The sequence below is a fragment of the Eulemur rufifrons genome, chromosome 2, assembly GCF_041146395.1.
Source record: "Eulemur rufifrons isolate Redbay chromosome 2, OSU_ERuf_1, whole genome shotgun sequence".
NCBI lineage: Eukaryota > Metazoa > Chordata > Mammalia > Primates > Lemuridae > Eulemur > Eulemur rufifrons.
This window is the reverse complement of record NC_090984.1, coordinates 58,862,043-58,886,717: the sequence shown is the minus strand read 5'-3', so window position 1 is coordinate 58,886,717 and position 24,675 is coordinate 58,862,043. Positions and strand designations below refer to the sequence as shown.

The window sequence follows — 24,675 nt, the reverse complement described above, 5'->3', positions numbered from 1 at the left end:
TCAGAAATATAATTTTATATTTAGTTTTATAAAAGTTTATATGATTTCAAAGCCTAAAGTAAAAGTAAAGTTATTAAACTTTGGATGATGTTAAAAATTAGAGATGAGGTTTGTGAACCAAGAATTCTGAAGTTATTCATGTAATGATATTCACCCTGAAGACAATATACTCAATCTGTTTTTATTTGGTTATATGATGGGACTGCCTTTGTTTAAGGTTAATTATATTTAACAGTGAAGGTGTAGGTTATCTACATTCATCTACATCAAGAACAGTTTGGGGTAGAATTTGGAGTTTTATATATTTTGGGGGGAGTGGGTGAAACTTTTTAATAAAGGCAGTGTGTAAGAAGATGAAATTACTGATCCAAGGAATGGTTAGCATGCCTGGGAAGGTGAAAAACTGGTTTTTGGAGAGAGATGTTTTCAGTAGTTGGTTTTTGACAGTTGGGCCTTCTTGTTAGAAAAAGCAAGAGAAGAACATGAACTCATGTTTGTTAGGCAGTGGTTGGCAGGGCAAATAGCTGAGCACTCTAAGGTAGGTGTTAAAAATTGTATTCTGAAAGTAGGATCTTTTTCCTTTGGTCTTGTATTACTTTTTCCTTTTTTGATGTGTATGTAAAGGTTGTTCACTTAAGCAGTTCATTTGCCTTCACCAGGATAGGTTGTGCAGCTACACAGCTGATCTTATTTGCAAGGAAAATACCTTTGCCTTTGAGAATGATTTCAGGGTGCCACACTTCACCTACATTCATTGATAAATTGCTGTATATTTTTCTCTCTGAACTTTTTCACTTGTCCTAATATATTTGTTTGCCTGTGATAATTTAATATGCATAGAACCATTCCTGGAAAGGTGACCATTATTAGTCTGTGATACTATTTTCCTTTGATAATAACTGTATGAGCGCTCAGTGCTCTGAATCACGATAGTTGCATTGAAGGTGAGAGCTGAGGGTGGAGAACTTAATGTTATGTCTGGTGAACACTTTTGGTACAGAACAGTATGACATGTACAAAGAAATGAAAGAGTAAGTCCTAGTCTTGTAAAAATTTGTGAGCCTTTTTAATATGAGAAGGAAAGATGAGATACATTGTTAGACATTTTTTTATTTATATCATTATGCACAGTTGTAGGTGGAGATTTTATTATCCCCAGTGTTGTCATTAAATTTTTGTTTTTGTTTTTTTCAGATATTAATCTGGCTGCAGAGCCAAAAGTGAATCGAGGAAAAGCAGGTGTGAAACGATCTGCAGCGGAGATGTACGGGTCAGTACCAGAACACCCTTCTCCGTCCCCTCTACTCAGGTCCGGAACTTTATTATTTATAACTGCATTGTGTCCATCAGTGGGCATCTTCTCTATCTGTTTTCTGGATGTGGGGAGGGTTAAACGTATGTTTTATCTGTGTAAAAGTAATGTTTTATTAATTTCATGTTAATATGCCTCCTTTTCTCCCTGTTTACTAGGGAATTATTAGAAATCCCTGAGGTTTTTGCTGTCACAGAGTAGTTTGATATTTATAGCATAAATTGAAATACTTGTAGAGGAGTTGGTTAGCTTCTGAGAAGCTGGGGAGTAAGAATGGGAAGGAGGGAGGCATAAGAATGTTTAGTTTACCATTGTATTTCCATTGTTCTTATTTTAGCTGTGTTGTATGTTGAAATTTTAGTGAACTTTCACCTGAATTAGTAATTTGGCCACTGTGTCTAGTGGTCTAAAGGTGATTGTAATTAAGTGATTGATTGTTTAAATGATTGGGGATTATTCCATGCTAATCTTGTTGATCTATTTGTTGTGGTTTGTTTGGCATGGTTTTTTCTCCCATCTACTGTTGTGAATTAACAACAGCTGCTCCATGTTAATCCTCTTTGGTATTTATTTTTCAGCTCCTCTTTTGACTTGGACTATGATTTTCAACGGGATTATTATGACAGGTATGTTAAAGGTGTTTTACTTTGTCTATTTTAGTAATAAGCTTAGTAAGAACCATTTTTATTTTTTTTTTTAGTAGTTATGAACAGCAAACATGTTTTCATACAGTGTATTCTGTTTATGCCAAAACAAAAAAAAATAGCTTCTTCTAAATCATCAAGTATGGATGACATTTCTATTAATCATAGAATTCAAAAAAAGTTTATATATTGTCAGGACATATGAGGACTTGTCTATTATTTTCTAGGGTACTAGTTTTCACTTTCTTGAGAGAAGTCAGGTTTCGGTTTTGTATGCCAAATAAAAGTAAAGACTGGCTGGCTTTCGTAATGGTGAAGTGGGACTTGTTAGCTGAACTTTGTCCTTGTCGTTATTTTTCTATTAAATACAATCATGTGCTGCATATTGACATTTGTATCAATGACAGTCACCATATACAATGGTGATCCCTTAAGATTATGATACTATATTTTTACTGCACATTTTCTCTGTTTAGGTTTGTTTTACATGTATGAGTGCTTACCATTATGTTATAATTGCCTACAGTATTCAGTACAGTAATATGCCTTACAGGTTTGTAGCCTTGAAGAAATAGGGTGCACTATATGGCCTAAGTGTATCATAGTCTAGTTTTAAATAGACTCCAGATTGCACATTGATGAGTGCCTTGATACATTTCTCAGAATGGATCCTGATTGTTAAGCAACTTGTAAGTTTGCTTGCCAATTAGCTTGGCATGGAGTGAGATCACAGCTAAACTATAAAAAATGATTCCTAACTTAAAAAATTTCTATAGTACTTGGACATACCAGTAAATATAAAATAGAATACAGTATGTAGTCTGTAATGCATTCATAATACAAAATGCTTTAGAAGTTAATGTTTAAGTGTTTCATAGATTTGTAGGGGGTGGTGATACAGTTCGTAATAAAAAAAAGCAAAGAAGTTGGAATATTGATTATTTCTTGTGCCTTAAGAACAGCATTAGTGTTTCTTGGACAGTCATGAGAAAGATGTGTGAATAAGGCTGGGTGGGCTAGGTTATGGATGGCTTTGAATGATGGATTTTGAACTGATGTAGCAGTTAATTACCAGGGAATGGAATGATACTCTAAAAAATGTTAATCACATTGACATTCTTACAACATTAGTCTTAATTAGCATTAAGGAAATAGTAGATTTACTTGTTTTGCCACTTCTTAAATTACACAGTATATGGAGCAAACTGCTGTATGTATAGAATACACTAAAAAGTATAAATTTTAAAAATTCCAAAAATTACACAATATGTAGCATAGTACCACTGTATATATGTGAAGCGTACTGCTACTTATCTTAGAATGCCAGTGTTTCAATCATCAGGTTTTTATGCTGTAATATATAACAATTCAGTCTCTGCTTTTAAAATGAAAGTAATAAAATCCTTGATTAGAGAATGTTTCACAGAAGAGAATATCATCAGTCATGCAAGGGAGTTATGTCAAGGAGTCAAGTCAGCCAGTAAAACACCATGAGCAGTCCTGAAAATGTACACGTAGATATTTGAGAAATACCACGTAGACTATGGTAGCTATTTATTAAAAGGCTAGAAGAATAAGGCTGGAAAAATAGGATCTACGTTGTGTAAAGGGCCTTGAATGCCACATTAAGATTGTGGTTTGAGTCTCCTTAATGCATCATCAAAATGGTTGTTTCATTTAGCCTTAGATTTTTTTCAGATTTTTATAGTTAATTGTATTTGAACATAATAGTTTGAAAACTAATAAATTTGGACAAAAATGAAGGCAGAACTTCCAGGTAAGAATAGATCGGAACATTTCTGTATTACTGAGAAACTTGGTCACTGGTTGAGTTGCTAAAACCCAGTGAGTTTGTCCGAAGCAGCTGCCCTTTACCCTTTTTGCACACAGCAATCATTTGACCACATTTTAAAAAGGTCAGTTTTTATAACTACCTGTAGCGTTCTGAAGCTGGTCTTAGGTAGACTCTTACCTACTAGTACATTTTCAGTGCTTCCCAAGGCATTCTTGTGTACAGTCTGGGTTGAGTATCATTGATGTAAAGAATGGAAAAGTAAGTGGTTTTACTTCTGTGATTCTTATCCTATTTCTTTGTCACGGCTCCTTTCAGATGAATTTAGTATACATACTTTTTTGGTATAATTTCTGGGTTGTCATGGACTTTATGCAACTTCAGTTATGAACTTACAGAAAATTTCAGCAATGTGTAGTATGTACCTTCTTAATGAGAATGGCCTTCATTAAAAAGTTTTACTTTTAGTCTCCTTGGTGAATCAGATAAACTATTCTCAATATAAATGAGTTTGAAAAGAAACTGTTTTAAGTGAGGAATTCGGAAACATAGGTTGAAAAAATGAGATGTATACAGCAAGGAATAGGTAAAGAAATTGCATGTTTGCAGACATATCTTCAGATTTCTTACCACGGCTATTTGGTCCTAAAATTTGGTGGCCTCACTCTTCAGTTTCTCAGGAGGCAAGGGTATGCTTTTAATTGTTCTTTGACGTATTGCATTATACAGTGTCTGAAAAGTAATGTCTTTCTTCTATTCTTAACCTCAGCCAATAGATAAAGATTCCCGATGACTAGTGGAGCAACCAGGTAGTAGTAGCTGATGAAGGGCTTATTTAATTAGAGTACAAATGTCTTTGTTGGGAAAGTTTAGTCAAGAATTTTAGGAGATGACCACTTTAGGGATTTAAATACCTCAAATTGGGTAGCGAATTCATTTTGTGTGTTGTATGATAAATGTCTGTGAAGCAGAAAGGAAGAGCACTTCATTAGGGAGGAAAGTGGTAGACCCAGTAGTTTTTTTTGCTGGTGTGAGAAATACTAGGTCAGGCAGGATCTGGGAAATATTAAGTTGGGTAGAACCCTGATATAGGGTGGAAAAACCACTTAGAAAAATGATTTTGTATCCTCTCAAAAGTCATTGGAAAGAATCTTTAACATAAGGTTCAGATATTTATTGATCCCAGTTAGTAACCCTATTGATCCTAAATCTACTGTGTTCGGTTCTTTAATAAAAGAAGGTGGGAAGTTGGCTCTGAGATGTTCTAGAAAGCTCTGGGCCTTGCTTTGTAAATGGGGTGTTAAATCAGTGTCCACTAGATCTGAGTATCTTTTAATCATACCCTTAAAGAACATGAAATTTACATAAGTATTGTATGATATTGTATGTTTTGATCATTAAATCCATTTATTATCTAGCTTTCTGGGATCTTAAATTCTGTATATTGCTAGTTTATGGTAGGAAGGTAACTGCTATGTAGCAGAGAAAAGAACAATTCAGGAATCCAAAGCCTTATCACTTAGCCAAGCAGGTTGTAAGCAGAGCCATTAAATTATATCATCTCAGTTTTCTTATCCCTAGAATTGGAATAATGTCTACTTAACAGAGTTGCTATGAAGACTAAAGGAAATATGAAAGATACAAACTTGCATTGTAAATGACCCCAAAATATTATAAGTATTTATTAAGGATTCCCAGTCATTTTAGAGCATGAGAATTTGTTTTTATTAAAATCTCTGCAAATTGCTTGCATGCTAAAGATGCTGAAATTTACACTTCTAAATTAGTATTTTAACCCTGTTACTACTGACAAACATTGTTATTACTGCATATTTTGTGGACACTAATACCAAAATGAAGGGAATCATGAAAACCTCCCACTACCCCTTCCAACTAAACATCTCTAGTATACCTAGGATTTCATTAAGTCTGACAAGTCTTCCAAACTAATACATAGTAAAATAAAGAAAGATTTGTGTTTGTTTTCTAGATTTTTTTTGAATCTCCATTTATCACCTAACCTCAACTGTCAACTCCCAATCTTATCTATACCTCTGTCTCCAGTTATCTTGTTGAATCATTTGTCTGACTTATTTATCAGTAATACTTAGGTATATATCTTTAGAAGATAAAGATTACTTTTATCAACATACATTACTATTTATATATAAAGTAACATAATTTCTTAATTCAAAATCTGGTCAGTTTTCCATGGATTCGATTTTGTAGATTGTATTTTGTGTTGTTTATCATGTTCTCCTGCAATCTGTATTTCCTGTAAACTGGTACAGGTTGAACACCCTAAATCCAAAATGCGGAATGCTCCAAAATCTGAAACTTTAAACACCAACATGACACTCAAAGGAAATTCTCATTGTAGCTTGAGTTGGGTGTTTGGAAGGAGAAAAACAAGGGTGATTTGTATTTTTATTTGAATGCCTGTGAGTGTTAGTGATCAAGTCTCAAGATTATAATTCTTTTTTTTTCCTAAGTTTTTACTTTTTGTCCCTCAAACTGCTGCAGAATTGTAAATTCTTTGCCTTTAAAATGGAGAATAAAAACTTAAATGAGTCACGCTGTATGTTGTCTTCTGAGAAGGCGATAACAAAAGGTTGGATTCTGTAGCCTTAGTGTTAGACTACAGTGAGGTTGCTGAGTTTTGGTAATGGGGGTGATTAAGACCTATTGCCTGATATTATCAAAAATTATTTTAATTTGGGTGAATTCTCAGTGTAAGTTTTTGCTATTATCTTACAGCATTTTGGATTCCAAGTATTGCAGCAGGAGTTCCAGAAATAGTGCTCTATCTTCAAAGTTAATTAAGTATATTTGTTAATATTTTGGTATTACCTGTTTCAGTGGTCAGAATTTGCATTTTAGTGGTGAAAAATCCAAATGATTTTTATTAATTTGTAAGTTAACGCTTTTCACTAAATTACATTAATTACAATAGTCTTCACATTTGTTCTTAGGCTGTTCCTGCTTTATAGGTATCAGAAGTTCTTAGATGAATTTAAGATAAATTGCCAATGTATGTGAAATTACCATTTTAGATTTATTAATCTTTCAACACTATCAGCTCTTTCAAATGTTCTGTCAACTCTACCATATGCAGTTTATAATTACCCAAATTGATTAGCTAACATCTTTTTTTCTGGTTATACATGTCTGAAGTAGCTTTTAGCTTTAGGAAGTGTATTCATGGGGGCTGTATAAATTTTGAGTAGTTGTGTGAGTCACTCTTCTGTGGAAAACATTTGTTGACGTTGACAATCTGATAACCAATAAGCTCCTGACAATGGGTCCTGTTCAGAGTCTTGTTGCTTCTATGAAAATTTCTTGCTAGAATAGTTCTTAGTGGAGGACTATTCTTATGAGCAGTTTCTCTGAAATACTTTGCAGTTATTTCTTTTTCAAATTTTTATTTATTTCTCTTATTTAAAATCTCTTTACACATTGATTTTTTTCAGTCATTCACTTGTAAAATTATTCATCATTTGTTATTGTGCCAGAAGTATTGTAATAAGGGAATTGTTAGCACAGCATTGGAAATTCCCAAGTATTCAAAGCTATAGTTTTTGAGGAATCTTATTTTTTAAGCAAGAATATTGCACAGTACTAAAAATTGATGTGTGAGTTCTTAGGTAGACTGACATACAAGGAAATCATGTTTGTCACAGCTAACCTGGTATTCTTATAATCAGGCATGATCTGTAAATATTTTCTGATTTGTTCCACAAATATTTACTGTTTTCATACATATAAAACCATTCTTATTTTTTAGAAAAAGATGTAGATTTTAAGCAATTGTAATTCCGCTATCCTTTCTCTTGCAAGATTGGTCGTCCATTTAAATATCCCTAAGTTAGATAACAGTGATATTGTAGAACTTTCTGAATATATTTAAAAACCACTGAGTTGTACGCTTGAAAAGGGTGAATTTTATCAGTGATATCTCCCCTCCCCGCCCCTCTGGAGACAGTCTTGCTGTGTTGCCGTGGCTAAAGTGCAGTGGCGTCAGCCTAGTTCACAGCAACCTCAAACTCCTGGGCTCAAATGATCCTCCTTCCTCAGCCTCCTGAGTAGCTGGGACTACAGGCGTGAGCCACCACACCTGGCTAATTTTTTCTATTTTTGGTTGCCTGTGCCTGGCCTGTTAATTATATCTTAACTGAAAAAAGATATATTACTTAGTATGGCCAGCCAAGTAATTCTCACTCATTCTTACTTGGGCGAATTTGTGGATCGCAGGAAATGTCATAAAAGGTTAGTCAAGTTTGATAACAGGCTATAGTATGATAACTTAGACATGGTAAACACCTGGTAAGCAAAAGACTTGGTCCACATAGGGTCTAGTTTTTTAGTTCAGTGGGCTTTGAGGACTTCATAATAAATAACATTAGATTTTACTTATAGTACATGAATAATGCTATAAACAGTGTATATGTGACTAGACTGTAAAATTGTTTCATTACAGGTTTTCAGAATGTTATTACTTCATATCTAAATATTTTAAGTGAACACGACAGTGCATTAGGACTAGAAAGAGAAATGAAATAATAAATTATGAAATCACAGGTGAGAGTAGATACTTGTATGATGAACAATATATTATGCAGTGAAGAAAGTACTGTGAAATTAACAGGGGCTACTCTGTGTTATGTATTGCATAGATGAATTGTGTTGTCCCAGAGGTTATGACATCCCTTGTTAGATTTTTAGATTCTGGGATAGTTTCACTAAGGGAGTTATATTTCAGCTTGCTTTTGAGATTAAATAGGAGGGTTTAAGGTAGACTACTGGGTGAAGGGCAGAGCTCAAAGAATTATGAAGGTTTTTGGTGTGTTTGAAGGGCAGCCAGGTGTAACTGGAAAGAATGTTGGTTCTTAAAGGGCTTCCTGTAGTATGGTAAGTGTCCTATAGACAGACAATGATGTCTTAGAAACAGCCCCATGGCTAGAACAGTGAAACTGGAGAGAAAAAAAGATGTGTTAAATGGTTAATACTGTATATGTTGTAATGGAGAAGGAGGTATGGAGGAAGTCTGAAGTCTTGATGTGATGGGGAGCAAAGTAGGTGCTTGTAGGGAGAGAGAGTCAAAACGGAGATTTTATCTGTTATGACCAGGTTATAGATAATGCCCTTACCTGAAGGGAGGTTGCAGAGTTTGAGGAGTTGTGGGAAGAGTTTTGGGATACATGCAGTTTTGCTGCTGATACTTACTCTGTAGAAATTTTCCAGGAAGGTATCCTGGTAGAGAGTAAAGTAGTTGAGATGAAACCGTTGAAATGGAAGACAGATGAAAAAGGTAATCCATCACATTTCCTGTACTATCATTTGAGCCCTTACTTTGTTCTGGGCAGACAAAGTTTTAGACTTTGGATTAACAAATCAAGAAACAATATAAGTTGAAGAAGAACCTGTATCTCATTTATATTAGAGGAGCTGACACCTTGCCCTCCTTTTCCATTTTTCTGATACTCCTGAGTAGCACTGTATCTGAGTTGGGCTTTGTATATGTGTGTGAAGGGAGAGCACTGAAATATTTAGGTTTTGAAGTTTTTGAAAATTGAGGGAGCCCCCCCTGCATGGAAAGGCCTATAAAAACTAGAGAATTCTGGGCCACTTGGAAAAGCTAACAAATGACACTAGGTGTCATTTTAAGTGGAGGGGAGGATACTTTGGTTTTAGGGGAAATTTTTGCATTTACTCATAGTCCCAGTGTGAAGAACATTATATATAGATTCCAGGAGGATTTTAGATGGTGCCATAGATCAATACATATACTTTCAACATAAGCCTGATAATGTTGGACTTAAATTTTTACAATAATATTTCTTTTTTCCACTTAGCATGTTTAGGCTAGTTGCCTGTTGTTATTGTGTCCTGGACTTGTTGAGTAGATGGAAGATACTCTTTAAAAGAGTAGCATTTGGGTCTGGATAAGAGAATCTGCCATACAACTCTGAATTGTTTCGCCTTTCTTTTTTTTTTTTTTTTTTTAAATCTAATCCCAAAGTAGCCTAAAGTGTTTTAGGAATCTACTTCAGGGCATTCTTCATCCAGGGAGACTTTGTCAACCCCCTTGACGTTACTCTTCCCGCCCCCTCAACCCCCCACTTAGCTTTATTGAGATACAAACCATAAAATTCATGTGTTTAAAGTGTACAGTTCAGTGCATTCAGAGTTATGCAGTCATGACCATGATCTAATTTTAGAACATACTATTATCCTAAAAATAAATTCCTTACTCACTAGCAGTTATTCCCCATTCTTCCCATACCCCCGGGCCCTGACCAACCACTAATCTACTTTCTGTGTCTAGATTTGCCTATTCTTGGTGGTCATATAAATGCAATCTTAAAATATGTGTCTTTTGTGACTGGCTTTATTCACCTACAATATTTTTTGATTGATTTATATTTTATCACATATCAGCCCTTCATTTCTTTCATTACAGATTTATATTATACTTTGATACTCTCCGAAATGTGTCGATAACACATTTTGTTCATCATTTAACGAGTTTGTTCATTTAATGGGCTTAATGGTTTTCACATCTTGAACAATGCTGCTATAAACATTGATATACGAGTTTTCATGGGGGTTATGTTTTCACTTCTTTTGGGTATATACCTAGGAGAATTGCTTGGTTGTATGGTAATCATATGTTTAACCTTTTAAGGAACAGCCAAATGGTTTTTTTAAGTGGCTGTACCATTTTGGCAATGTATGACAGTTCCGATTTGTCCACATCCTCACTAATGTGTGTTGTGGTACTTCATTGTGATTTTGATTTACATTTTCTTTAATAATGTTGAATATTTTTTCATTTGCTTATTGGACATTTGTTTCTGTTTCCAGAAATATATGCAGATCCTTTGCTCATTTTTATATTTGTTTTTTTTTTTCTTGTTACCATTAAGTTGCAGGACTGTTTATATATTCTGGATACAATATCTGACATTGACACTTTTGGAGGTGTTTTTACTGTTTTGAGTTTCTTAATATTTCACCATTCTGCCTTGTGATCATAGGAGACATGGAACTATCCATGTATTAAGAATATTTCAAAGTTTGTAAGAATTATGGTTTGTTACATACTGAGAAATTGTAGAATACTAGGCTCTCTTGGGGCATTGTATTTAAGCAGCAGGTGGATGTGATGTATCCACTTTCTGTGATGTAAATATTGTGTATCTGCGCTGCGATAGCCACATGTGGCTAGTGACTACTGGATTGTACATGCAGGTCCAGAATGCTGCAAAGTTAGTCTTATGACTGACTTTGGGTGAAATTAGTCTTGAGTTTTGTTCAGTAGAAATGTAAGACTAAAGCCTGCGTTTCAGGTAGGAAACTGTAGAACTCAGACTTTAGAACAATATTTTATAACAAAGCCTACAAGGAATATTGAAAGAGTATTTAAAAACTGATTACTTTGCAGTGAAAGAAAAGATACTTTTGATAAATAGGATAAGATTACACATTGATACTCTCCTAAGAACTGTAATCCGAGGAGCAAGAAAGGGCCCACAAAGTAGGATTTGACTTGTTTAGGCAGCATAACTGCTTTTCCAGTAACCATATTACCTTACAGTCATAAACGTGCTATTACTGTGAGATTAATAGAGTTCAGTAAGAAAGGACAGATTTGTAGGATACCAAAAATAAAATAGCAGGAGAAATTCATCTCTAGAAATTTGTATTTGTGATTTCCTTAAAGCTAGCATGACATAGCAGTGCCAAATCCACATCCATTATAGGCATAATATCTGATTTTTATTTTGTATTAATACTATGAAAAATAATTCAGTTCTTTGTTAGATGATTATATTCAACTTTTATCTTGATTTTCTTGGGGAAAAGGTACCAAGATAGGAAATAGGGATACCAGTCCTTCTGGCTTTTCAGCCATATATGTTTTGGTTTGTTACATATTCTTGATAGTGTGATTTATGATAAATTCTTTTCTAGAGGCCAGTTTGGGAATGTCATTTATTTACTCGACAAATACTTATTATGACCTTCTTATGAGGCATTTTTGTGTTCAGCTGGGATACTGTAAGTGAAAAAATAGATGACCTCAGAGAGGAGGGGATGGATTGAACACATCATGTAGAGCATGTTAAGGCACTATATGTCTGTAATTTTTACCTGAATGAGATGGGAAGTCATTTGAGGATTTTGAGCAAAGGAGTATGAGAGAGTCTTATTCATATTTTAACAAGATCATTCTGGTTGAGAATAGATGATAGTGCTGTGACACAGTTATCCAGGCAGGCAGTCATTTTGGATAGGATGGGGGAAGTGGGAATGGTGAAGAGTAATTGGGTTTTGAAGGTGATGCTGACAGATTTGCTTATTATAAAGCATTGTGAGGGGTGAGAAGAGGAATCAAAGATACCACCGCCAAAACTTTTGGCCTGAACAACTAAGAGGCTTGGCATTTACAGTAACAGTGATTGGAGAAGAACATAGGATCTAGGATGAGGGGTGAATATCACTTGAGTTGTGGACATGTTGTGTAAATTTAAGCTCCTTATTGGATATCTGCGTGTTAGTGGTGTTAAGTAGGTAGTTAATATGGGTCTAGGAGTCATCTGCATACAGGTTGGATAAGTGGAGATGGAAAAGAGATCCCAAGGTACTGCAACTTTTTAAAGACTGGGGAGATGAGGAGGAATGAGCAAAGAGATTGAGGAGGCCACAAAGAAAAAAAAAATAGAAAAACCACAAGTATGAAGTTTCCACAGAGCTGTGTGAATATGTCAAGAGAGTTGAGGGATGAACTCTTGTCAGATGCTGTTGTGATAGCTCAAGGAATAGGAGGATTTAGAAATGTCCCTTTGATATAGCAATGGTGAAGATCGTTAGTGACTTTGACAAAGGTAGGTTGTGGTAAAGGCAGAAACTTTGCAAGGAGATTTATGAGTGAATGGGAGAATAAAAATTGGAGACAGCATACAAAACATACAGTAAAACTCATTCTTGGTGTATAATTTGTACATCAAATTTGGTCTGCAAAACGTGTAGTCACGTAATGAGCACTACCATCAAGATAGAAAACCACCAGAAAATTCACTAATGGTGAGCCTCTGTAGTCAGTCTCCCCCTTCACCATATCCTCTAGCAACCAGATCTGGTTTTGCAAATAACTCCTTAAAAAGGAATTTTATTATATGTGAAAGGAAGAAGTGTACTCTTACGATTTTCCGTGATGAAATGCGAGTATAGAAATGAGTTTATATGTTTTTAATGTATTGTCTATAAACCATGTTCTTAAATAGTTTTGCAGTTTTACCTTTTTTAAAATAAAAATTTGATCATATTGACAGTTTGATATTATCTTTAGAAGAGATCCAAAGTGATATGGGAGTGTTTTGAGAGCATCATGACAAATAAGTTATGTTAAGATTCTTTGGAAATTGAGGAGTCTAGAGAATAGAGAAGTTTATCACCTGGATGGAAAGCTTATGTTTAGAAGCAAAGCCAGGGTTTTGTTTTGTTTTATTTTTGAGATTGACCCTAGGACTCAAAGCAGTTTGCATATTATAGCCCAGATTCTTTTTAGCTTAGGAGGTTTTTAGGTGTATTTTCAAATTGTCTTCCCATGAAATGTTTCGTTTTGTGTTAATATGCCTTCCCAGTGAATTCATCAAGATATAAGTTACTTTTGTTCTTAACATGTAGCTATTCATATTTTAAAATTTGTGAAATTGGATGCTTCTAAAAATAAGTGTATATACTTAATATAGTATTTTTTTTTTTTCCTGTCTTGGCAAGTAGCTGTAAGTCAGCAGAGCAATTTTCTTTTTTTGGATTCATGGAGCAATTTTCAGTCAAATGTATCTTAGAATTTCCAAAAGTATCCCTAAATGCTAATACCAGTAATTCTTTCTGATGGAAGATTGCAGAACCAATTGTTGATTGGTGCCATTGGCTCCACATATAAGGGGCTATTGATTACTATTCTTTGTAGTAGGGATTCATGTGGTGTTCCCCAACCTAGATCAGTGTTCTTTGGGGCAGGGTTCTTAAACCGACAGGTGGTAATAACCTGCTTCTGTTGATTATTTTTGTTTTCTTTTGTTTTTTAATTATCAATTTTTTCTTAAATTCAGTTTAGCTTCCCACATGTATTAAATGAAGATGTACGGTTCTAGTGGTGAGCAGATGTGCATACTGGATTATCATTTAGTCCCTTTATTTTAGATGAACAGCACTTGCAGGTGTTCCTAGTTCAGCTCCTCTCAGACTCAAGGGAGCACGTTGTTTGTGAGTGAAGTACTTGGAAGTAACATTTAGAAATCATCTCCTGGCCGGGCGTGGTGGCTCACGCCTGTAATCCTAGCACTCTGGGAGGCCGAGGCGGGTGGATTGCTCAAGGTCAGGAGTTCGAGACCAGCCTGAGCGAGACCCCGTCTCTACTAAAAAAATGGAAAGACATTATATGGACAACTAAAAATCTATATAGAAAAAATTAGCCGGGCATAGTGGCGCATGCCTGTAGTCCCAGCTACTCGGGAGGCTGAGGCAGTAGGATCGCTTAAGCCGAGGAGTCTGAGGTTGCTGTGAGCTAAGCTGACGCCACGGCACTCACTCTAGCCTGGGCAACAAAGTGAGACTCTGTCTCAACAAAAAAAAAAAAAAAAAAAGAAATCATCTCCTTTTTTTATTTCCATTTTTAAAATTTTTACTTTTTTTAGAAGCAGGGTCTAGCTCTGTCACCCAGGCTGGAGTGCAGCAGTGTGATCATAGTTCACTTCAACCTCAAGCTCCTAGGCTCAAGTGATCCTCCCATCTCAGCCTCCCAAGTAGCTGGGGCTACACAGTTGGGTGCCACTAATTTTTCTGTAGAGAAGGGGTCTTGCTATGTTGCCAAGATTGTTCTCAGCCTTCCCAGTAGTTGAGATTACAGATGTGAGCCACTGTACCTGGCCATCATCTCTTTTAATTCAGAAATAAAGGACAAATCATAAGAATCTTGTTAATTGATTTATTTTTAAGCACAAGCAAGAATTCCAATTATGTTATGAAAAGCCTTCTGTTTCGGTGAGATTTTGACATAGTTATATGTTTACATCTTAATAAACCTAGATTAAACTTGTTACCTACCAGTTTTTTTCTTAACTACTTAGCTAACAGTTTAAACTTTTTTTGAATAGAAATAGTCACAGAATTTTAGCAAGCAATTTCATGGATTCACAGGCACCCTAAAGCCTGAACACAGTAGCCTATAAAATCCATCCCTTTTCCAGAAGACTCAGAAGCAAGCAGGAAGAAAATTGTTTTTGAAATTTTTCCATTGTAGATAAAAAAAAAAACAGTGGAAGTGAATAAAATAATACGTTCTAACAACTTGAATGAAATTATAATGGGGTTGCATATTTAAACTGAATTTGGTAAAACCAGTGTTGTTTGGAGAAGGGGCTGTAATTTTATGATTACAGATATTTAAAATTTTTTTAAAAACAATCTGTGCAAAAGGAAGCTATTCTTTTTTTTATTTTTATGTTTTATTTTATTTTATTAATTTTATTTCTAAAATTGCTTTTTCCCCAGAATATTCTTAAAACTTTTTAATCTTCCTACATTGCTGTCATCTGTGATGTATTTGACATTGCAACTTTTAGTCACGGCGCTGTTGTGGGCAGCAATGTCTGAAAACTAGTTTGTTTCCAGAATACCTGCTATTTGGTAATTAACATATGTAAACCAAGTTATTTATTTATTTTGAGACAGAGTCTCACTCTGTTGCCTGGGCTAGAGTGCCGTGGCGTCAGCCTAGCTCACAGCAACCTCAAACTCCTGGGCTCAAGCAATCCTTCTGCCTCAGCCTCCCGAGTAGCTGGGACTACAGGCATGTGCCACCATGCCCAGCTAATTTTTTAATATATATTTTTAGTTGTCTATATAATTTCTTTCTATTTTTAGTAGAGACAGAGTCTTGCTCTTGCTCAGGCTGGTCTCGAAGTCCTGACCTTGAGCGATCCTCCCACCTCAGCCTCCCAGAGTGCTAGGATTACAGGCATGAGCCACCGCGCCCGGCCCCAAATTATTTTTATCTGTCCACACTTTTAAGATAAGAAATAGCTTTCTATGGTACATTAAATACATGCAAGAGAATGTAGATTTATTAATCATTGATTAATTCTAGTTGTTTCTACTTCGGTGTCATGATTGAAATGTATTGTGTTTTTTTTTTTTTTTTTTTTTTTTTTTTTTTGAGACAGAGTCTCACTCTGTTGCCCAGGCTAGAGTGAGTGCCGTGGCGTCAGCCTAGCTCACAGCAACCTCAAACTCCTGAACTTAAGCGATCCTCCTGTCTCAGCCTCCCAAGTAGCTGGGACTACAGGCATGCACCACCATGCCCGGCTAATTTTTTCTATATATATTTTTAGCTGTCCATATAATTTCTTTCTATTCTTAGTAGAGATGGGGTCTCGCTCTTGCTGAGGCTGGTCTCGAACTCCTGAGCTCAAACGATCCGCCCACCTCGGCCTCCCAGAGTGCTAGGATTACAGGCGTGAGCCACCACGCCCGGCCGAAATGTATTGTTAATGAGGGTTTTTTTTGAGACCCAGGGAACATGATACGTCTCAACTCCTCTGGCCAGAATTTCCATTTAAGAAGCTTTGCAAACCTGTATTTTTAATAAGTGCCTCATAATGCTTTTTTTTTTTTTTTTTTTTTTTTTTTTTTTTTTTTTTTTTTTTTTTTTTTTTTTTTTTTTTTTGTTGAGACAGAGTCTCACTTTGTTGCCCAGGCTAGAGTGAGTGCCGTGGCGTCAGCTTAGCTCACAGCAACCTCAGACTCCTCGGCTTAAGCGATCCTCCTGCCTCAGCCTCCCGAGTAGCTGGGACTACAGGCATGCGCCACCATGCCCGGCTAATTTTTTGTATATATATATATTTTAGTTGTCCATATAATTTCTATTTTTAGTAGAGACGGGGTCTCACTCTTGCTCAGGCTGGTCTCGAACTCCTGACCTTGAGCAATCCACCCGCCTCGGCCTCCCAGAGTGCTAGGATTACAGGCGTGAGCCACCGCGCCCGGCCCTCATAATGCTTTTAATTTGGTGATGGGGATAGAGATTCTTGTCTCAGTTTTTTCAGGTAATTAGCTAATATGTCTCTAAAAATGTTTTAATTGCTTTCAAATGGCATTTTTTTTTTTTTTTTTGAGACAGTGTCTCACTCTGTTGCCCAGGCTAGAGTGAGTGCCGTGGCGTCAGTCTAGCTCACAGCAACCTCAAACTCCTGGGCTTAAGCGATCCTACTGCCTCAGCCTCCCGAGTAGCTGGGACTACAGGCATGTGCCACCATGCCCGGCTAATTTTTTGTATATATATATATATTTTAGTTGTCCATATAATTTCTTTCTATTTTTAGTAGAGACGGGGTCTCACTCTTGCTCAGGCTGGTCTCGAACTCCTGACCTCGAGCGATCCACCCGCCTCGGCCTCCCAGAGTGCTAGGATTACAGGCGTGAGCCACCACGCCCGGCCTTCAAATGGCATTTTAATTACCTTCTATTCCGACTAGATTTTATACCAATACTTAGCATCCAGTTTTTTTATTTAGGTAATGAACCTTTCATCAGAACTTTTAAACAGCCTAGGATTAATCAATAGGGAATCAGCAGCTATTTTCACCCCATGATTTTATTGTATAGTTTTCCAATGGGGAAATGTTAATTTGTGGTTAGTTCTTGAAGCAGTCATACTGAGCTTCTTATTACCTATCCCTTTGACCTTAAGTTATGGTTTTTCTCTTGATGTTTTCTCAGACATCCACCTTAACATTTGACAAAGCAAGGTCTACTTTCTTAGAGAGTAGTCTTTGAGTGTTTGAGAATCCATTTTTGCTTGAGCAGTGGTTAAGTTTTGTGTAAATAAAAGCTCCTTAGCACTACTAATAGTGTGAATATTTTTCTTTAGGGAGCTAGAGTATTCAACTCCCATTCGTGTTCGTGGGGACCATTAAATAGATTCTAAACAAACTGTATTTCTTTGTTTTGATTATGATCTGATGAAATAGTATGGGTCAAAGGATATATTCCAGTGATGGAGTCTGGAACGGGTAGCTAATGGTTGGATACTAGGTGCCATGAGTGGGAGTAGGTTGTGAGGTCTGTCAGATCTCTAAATTCAACTAGGTTCTGGGGCATGAGGATCAGTTTCATACTAAAAAATATGGATAACTCACTTTCATTTATAATAACTCACTTTCATGCACAAAGTAGTAGTTTCTGAATACTGATATTTTGTAGTTTCTGGATCATTTAATTTGAAGGATTTGGGGCAAAAAGACCAAAAGGATTATGTAAACATGGGAAAATAATAGCAATAATAAAAAGTATCTGTTGGGAGGCCGAGGTGGGCGGATCGTTTGAGCTCAGGAGTTCGAGACCAGCCTGAGCAATGAGCGAGACCCCACCTCTACTAAAAATAGAAAGAAATTATATGGACAGCTAAAAATATATATAGAAAAAATTAGCCGGGCATGGTGGCGCATGCCTGTAGTCCCAGCTACTTGGGAGGCTGAGACAGGAGGATCGCTTGAGCTCAGGAGTTTGAGGTTGCTGTGAGCTAGGCTGACACCATGGCACTCACTCTAGCCTGGGCAACAGAGTGAGACTCTGTCTCAAAAAAAAAAAAAAAAGTATCTGTTGGTTTTTTGTGTTAATTCCCATGAGTGGATTAAAACTAACAAATTAACAGCTCAGTTTATAACTGCTCATAAGGAATCTCTGTAGAATCACAAAAGCCTTTGTGTTTTCTGAATTGTGAGTGCTTTGCTAACTTGCACCCATATGATTGGGTCTTGCCAAGTTAATAGCTACTGTGCTCCTAGGGGAGAAGTGTTGGATGGTCTAGGACTGAAAACTGTTTAAGATTAGTAAATTGTATTCTAACTTGTTTGGCAAGGTTCATATGCTCTTGCTCAATATTGGAAAATGTTCCTGCCCATAGCCACTCCTTGGAATACATAAAATATTTCTTTGTTAAAATAGCATGGAAACATTCTAGATTCAGTAGGGTTGAGTAGAAGAGACCATTATCTGTGAGAGCTCGTAAAATCAATGTTTTTACTACAGAAAGATGGATGACTATTTAACTCAGAAAAGTAGTCACCAATGACTATAGATATATAACAGTGAGACTGAAGACATTATAGGTGATTTGTAAAGTTTCAAAGTTGTTTACTACATTTGTTCCTTAAAAATCTTTGGAGTTAGAGCAGTTGGTGAGTTTTTTACAGAGGAACACCTGGGCCTTGGGGTTAAGTGACTTGCTTTAAGAAAAACCTTGCAGAGCTAGATTTAAAAGATTTTTTCCACTAGTGTGTCTTGCTTTCATATGTTGCCAGAGTATCTTATAAAAATGAGAAACGTGGACTGTACAAACGAACCGTACAGACTTTGTAGAACTGAGATCCGTGTTAAGAAGTTTTTTTTCTGTTTTGAATGTAAAAGAGTCACTGGTAAGCCATCACTCTGGTATATACTTATCAATCACTGGGATACTAAGTCTATTATACAACAACTGGGAATTAAAATGTATGGAAACAGCAGTTAGTTGAGCAACTAATGTTTATTGAGTGCTAGGCAGTGGATTTAGGCACTAGTGAATAGTGAACAATAGACATCAGTCTCCACTCTGTTAGGAGCTTTAAATGGAGTTTTAGCATAAATGTAGTTAGAATTGATAATGGCATTTTTATTATGTCAGTAGTTGTTTTTTTTACCCAGCTAACATTTTGTTGTGATTCCCTCAGCAATATGAAATGGTTATATTTTCATAGGTCAGAAATGGTCAACATTGACAATTTTGTATGGTTCAACCTAATAGCACTAATAGTGATGTTGTATCCTTCTGTGGGTGAAAAGAAGAGGGATTTGGCTAGCACTACATACTGCTGTTTGTAGACCTAGTTAGTTACAGTCTCTTATGTGTACATATTTCGCCTTATATGAATTGTTCATTATGGCATAAACATGAAAAGAATAAGATCAAGATAAAGGCCATTCATTAAAAAATAATGGTTTGTTAATACTGCCATTATTATAATAGAGGCTTTTATCCCTAGTATTTAAGGGCAGCCAACCATATCATTGGATATATGTGTGTGTGTAATATTTTCATGAAGAAAAGTTGTTGCAGTGTTAAAAATTTCATAAAAAAGGATTTTTTTTTGAGCGAAATTAACTTACAAAAAAAGAAGACTGAGAGACAGTAATATAAATTTACTATTTTATGAGGTCACTGTTGGATCTTGCTGACTTAATATTAGGTGTGAAGAAATTTTATTTTACTTTTGTCCAATAGGATGTACAGTTACCCAGCACGTGTTCCTCCTCCTCCTCCTATTGCTCGGGCTGTGGTGCCCTCGAAACGCCAGCGTGTATCAGGAAACACCTCACGAAGGGGGAAAAGTGGCTTCAATTCTAAGAGTGGACAGCGCGGTTCTTCTTCCAAGTCTGGAAAGTGTATGTGTTATTTCAGCTTCACAGTTCTGATGTTTCCTTGTGTTTTGAAATAGGGAAATTAATGGAATTCTAATGTTTTTGTGCCATCTGGATTTGTGCGATCAAAGTGGAAGAGTCAAGGTAGTGATTAGGGGGCCAGCTATAGGCTGCCTTCTATCCCTAACAGATTTGTAATTTGAAGAAAGCCATTAGACTTTATGGTTTGAGGTGCCTGTTCAATTTATGAAAGATCTTTGTGTAATTTGGAAAGTACTTTGAGAATTTGTTTTTATTTTTGTGTGTTGAACTCCTTGTAAAGTAGAAATATGTAAGCCAGTAAAACATTACAGAAGTCTAGTTGCAGTAGCCCGTGCATCTGTACTCCCAGCTACTTTGGAGGCTGAAGCAGCAGGAGGGTTGCTTGAGGCCAAAAGTTCAAGGATGTAGTGTGCTATTAACGTGCTTGTGAGTAGCCACTGCACTCCAGCCTGTACAGTTTAGTGAGATCCCATCTCTTCAGAAAATTTTTCTTTAAAAACTCAGGACCCATTTCTCCCTAGGGATCTTCTCTTGGCTCCTGGTGTAGTCTAGTGGGAATGTATTTGGTAGCTGATAACTTCTGGTACATTTGATTCTAATCTAGGGTTTATGTTTGTATTTAAGTGAAAGGAGATGACCTTCAGGCCATTAAGAAGGAATTGACTCAGATAAAACAAAAAGTGGATTCTCTACTGGAAAACCTGGAAAAAATTGAAAAGGAACAGAGCAAACAAGCAGGTAACTATTTTTCTACTTGCTGGGTGTAACTTTGGGTTAGTTACCTAAGACAGTTGAAAGACAGTTGAAAGTGTATGTTGGAATAGTGGGATATAAAATAGTTTAATATGAAAAAAACTTGGGGAGCTTGAATTGGGAAGATCATTTTATTTGTGTGGGAGGATTTAGACTTGTGCTGCAGTTCTGTGATTATTAGTGGGGATTGTCTACATCCTGTGGACATTGCTTGCCCCTAGACAGACTTGTCCTTCTCATCCCCAGTAGAGATGAAGAATGATAAGTCAGAAGAGGAGCAGAGCAGCAGCTCCCAGAAGAAAGATGAGACTAATGTGAAGATGGAGTCTGAGGGGGGTGCAGATGACTCTGCTGAGGAGGGGGACCTACTGGATGATGATGATAATGAAGATCGGGGGGATGACCAGGTGAAAACCATGGGAAAGGAAAGAAAAAGGTGGTGGAGGGGGGTTCAGGGACACATGGAGTGTCTCTAACTCCATCCTATTTGTGTCTTTCTCACAGCTGGAGTTGATCAAGGATGATGAAAAAGAGGCTGAGGAAGGAGAGGATGACAGAGACAGCGCCAATGGCGAGGATGACTCTTAAGCACATAGTGGGGTTTAGAAATCTTATCCCATTATTTCTTTACCTAGGCGCTTGTCTAAGATCAAAATTTTCACCAGATCCTCTCCCCTAGTATCTTCAGCACATGCTCACTGTTCTCCCCATCCTTGTCCTTCCCATGTTCATTAATTCATATTGCCCTGCGCCTAGTCCCATTTTCACTTCGATGCTCCTAGTAGTTTTGTTAAGTCTTACCCTGTAATTTTTTGCTTTTAATTTTGATACCTCTTTGACTTAACAATAAAAAGGATGTATGGTTTTTATCAGCTGTCTCCAAAATAATCTCTTGTTATGCAGGGAGTACAGTTCTTTCCATTCATACATGAGTTCAGTAGTTGCTTCCCTAACTGCAAAGGCAATCTCATTTAGTTAGTAGCACCTGAGAGCAGCTTTGAGTTAGAAGTGTGTTATACCCCACATAAGAGTGCTATGTGGGGCAGTTCAACACAAATGTAACAATGTATTTTTGTGAATGAGAGTTGGCATGTCAAATGCATCCTCTAGAAAATTAGTGTAATAGTCTTAAGATTTGTTTTCTAAAGTTGATACTGTGGGTTATTTTTGTGAACAGCCTGATGTTTGGGACCTTTTTTCCTCAATAAACAAGTCCTTATTAAACCAGGAATTTGGAGAAAAAAAAAACCTGGTTTTTTATTTTTGTATTTTATAATTGTTTACTTCAAATTCTTTGTTTTACAGCAGCCTCCACAAAACTCCTGAAGTGTATTAGGTATATTTTACTTGGAGTCATAAACATGCATACCGACATACACTACTAAAATAATATTAAGGTAGTTGTTGCATTAAGGAGTCAAGTAATTTGACATGGAGTAGAGATTCTTTTGCAAAATGACTTTTACATTCTAATGAAAAAGTTTGAAAGCTATGTTCTGCCTTTTCATCAGTGCTTTGTGGTACAGCTGGCACTCTTTGAGGTCTCTGTTGTGCACTAAATCATTTTGTCCCTAAATAGAAGAGAGTCATATACATCAAGATTTTTAGGAAAATTGAAACAGATGGAGAATGAACCCGACTTTCTTCTGTTTAGTCCTTTTAATTAGTATTTTATAGCCCCAGTTATCTTCTCCTGGATTCTGAGCCTGTGTCTTAATGTTTTTGAAAACAGGAACACTCTATTTCGTGGCATTCTGTAGTCTGCCTTCCAAGATAGTTATAACATGGTGAGGGTTATACATTTATTTTACATTGTGTTCTTTTACCCATATGAACAAATTTTTATTTTTCCTTCAGCTAGATTAATTGCAGTGATTTTGTGGGCATTGAACCGCTTAGCACCCAAATCATCATAGGATGGATAGATTAAACAGCTGCCAGAGTTATGATGCTTACCTGGTCCTAAAAGGCCCAGTTCATTTGTGTCTTATTCTTCATTTTTTTTTTTTTAAACATTACAGAAAAGAAAATGGTTATTTTTAAGAGCAGAAACCTCCCTGGAATGTTGCTATTCTTTGATAGTATGCAGCATCAGCATTTTTTTGCCATCCTATCTGCCACAAGCAAAATTTATTTCACTCTTTAGCAGGTAACCCATGACTAGAAAATAAACTGTATGCTTTTAGAAGAAAGTGTCAGAGGCCTAAAATGCCAGTAAAACTTGTTCAAGATTATGGTATTATCCGTAAGGTTTTGGAAAATACTGGACAGATTAATCCAGAATTTTTAAATGTATACTTCTCCTTGCACTGTATGAACTCTTTGCACAGAGCGGTATATTTAGCTGACATTTCTGGTGATACAAATTTATTTTTGTGTTCTATCAGAGGTTACAGTTGTCTGTTGGTGTCCATGGGGGATTGGTTCCAGGGCCTCCTGTGGGTACTAAAATCTGTGGTTACTCAAATCCCTTATATAAAATCGTGTAGTATTTACATACAGCCTATACAGATCCTTCTGTATACTTTTAAATCATCTCTACATTACTTAAAATACCTAATACAATGTAAACTCTATGTAAATAGTGATTGCATTTTTAATGGTATTTTTAAATTGTTGTAATATTTTTTATTGGTTTTGGTCCTCCTTTTTCCCCCTTGACTATTTTCAATCCGCAATTGGTTGAATCCGTGGATGCAGAACCCACATATATTGAGGGCTAGCTGTACTTCTCATTCTGTCTAAAAGAACATGATCACACTCATTGGAAATCTACATACATATATGTTAGAGTTTAGGCTGAAATATTAAGAAACCTCCCATTTATCTTCATCAGGAAGAGTCATTTCGCACTCCAGGTTTCTGGCTACTGCAAATTAAATTTCCTTATGCAGCTAAGGGAATAACACTCTATCGGTTTCTTTTATCACGGGTATACTCAGTTAATACTTTGACATTCAGGTTCCTAGGTCAAAACTGTAGCAATGTAGAGGAAACATTGAAATGCCATATGGTAAAATACCTTTTGAAATCTGATCATATGCAAATAAGTAAGGCTTTTTAAGGGAGCAGGGCAGTGATGTTCCTAAAGTCCATGGATCAGATGGTAGGCTTACAGTCCTGTGACATTACTTAACCCTGATTGGAGTTTGTTCAATAGAAATTGTATTGGCATAGCAGTAGAAATGGCAGTGCGTGTAAAGGGGAGACTTTGACAGTCTTGGAGTCAGCTGATCTGAGGGAATTCTTGCTACTTGACAATCTGACAGGGACCCTGTGTTATTGGGTGGAAGTAAGATTTTTATAACAGTATGAAGACGCATTTATTATAATTTGGTATAAAATTTAAAACTTTCTCAGTATGCTGTGAAATCTAAAAATATAGTTTCCAGTCAGGCAAGCAGGAGAGAAGGTGGATGATTAGAACAAAAGCCTTTGGGACTTTTCTTTTTTCTGTTGCTACATAATTTTTAATAGGGAAACTTGTTTGGAGCCCACTGGCCTAGGGTACTTTATGGAATTTGCTACTGTCTCACCCTGTGTAATGAGCTAACTGGAAGGTATCAGGTGGGGCATGATTGATAAATTTGGAATGCTCAAAAAGAGGACTCCCACTAGATTTTAGTTTACATGTTACCCCAGTGTCTAAGATTTACAAAGATTGT

At 36.3% G+C, this 24,675-nt stretch overlaps 1 protein-coding gene across 5 annotated transcripts in view; it reads left to right on the top strand.

The window, feature by feature from the left end:
* HNRNPC (heterogeneous nuclear ribonucleoprotein C) overlaps positions 1-22,244 on the top strand; it is a 50,818-nt gene extending 28,574 nt beyond the window's left edge. For 2 of the 5 annotated variants that reach the window (XM_069485271.1, XM_069485264.1), the window contains 6 exons: positions 1,195-1,270; positions 1,891-1,938; positions 20,079-20,239; positions 20,882-20,995; positions 21,257-21,417; positions 21,515-22,244. In XM_069485271.1, coding sequence (XP_069341372.1) covers positions 1,195-1,270; positions 1,891-1,938; positions 20,079-20,239; positions 20,882-20,995; positions 21,257-21,417; positions 21,515-21,598 — 644 coding nt within the window. In that variant the 3' untranslated portion in view covers positions 21,599-22,244. Of the gene's footprint in view, positions 1-1,194; positions 1,310-1,890; positions 1,939-20,078; positions 20,240-20,881; positions 20,996-21,256; positions 21,418-21,514 lie in introns of all 5 variants that reach the window. The other 3 variants (XM_069485278.1, XM_069485255.1, XM_069485247.1) reach the window with 3 other exon arrangements.
* Positions 22,245-24,675: the final 2,431 nt, after the last annotated feature.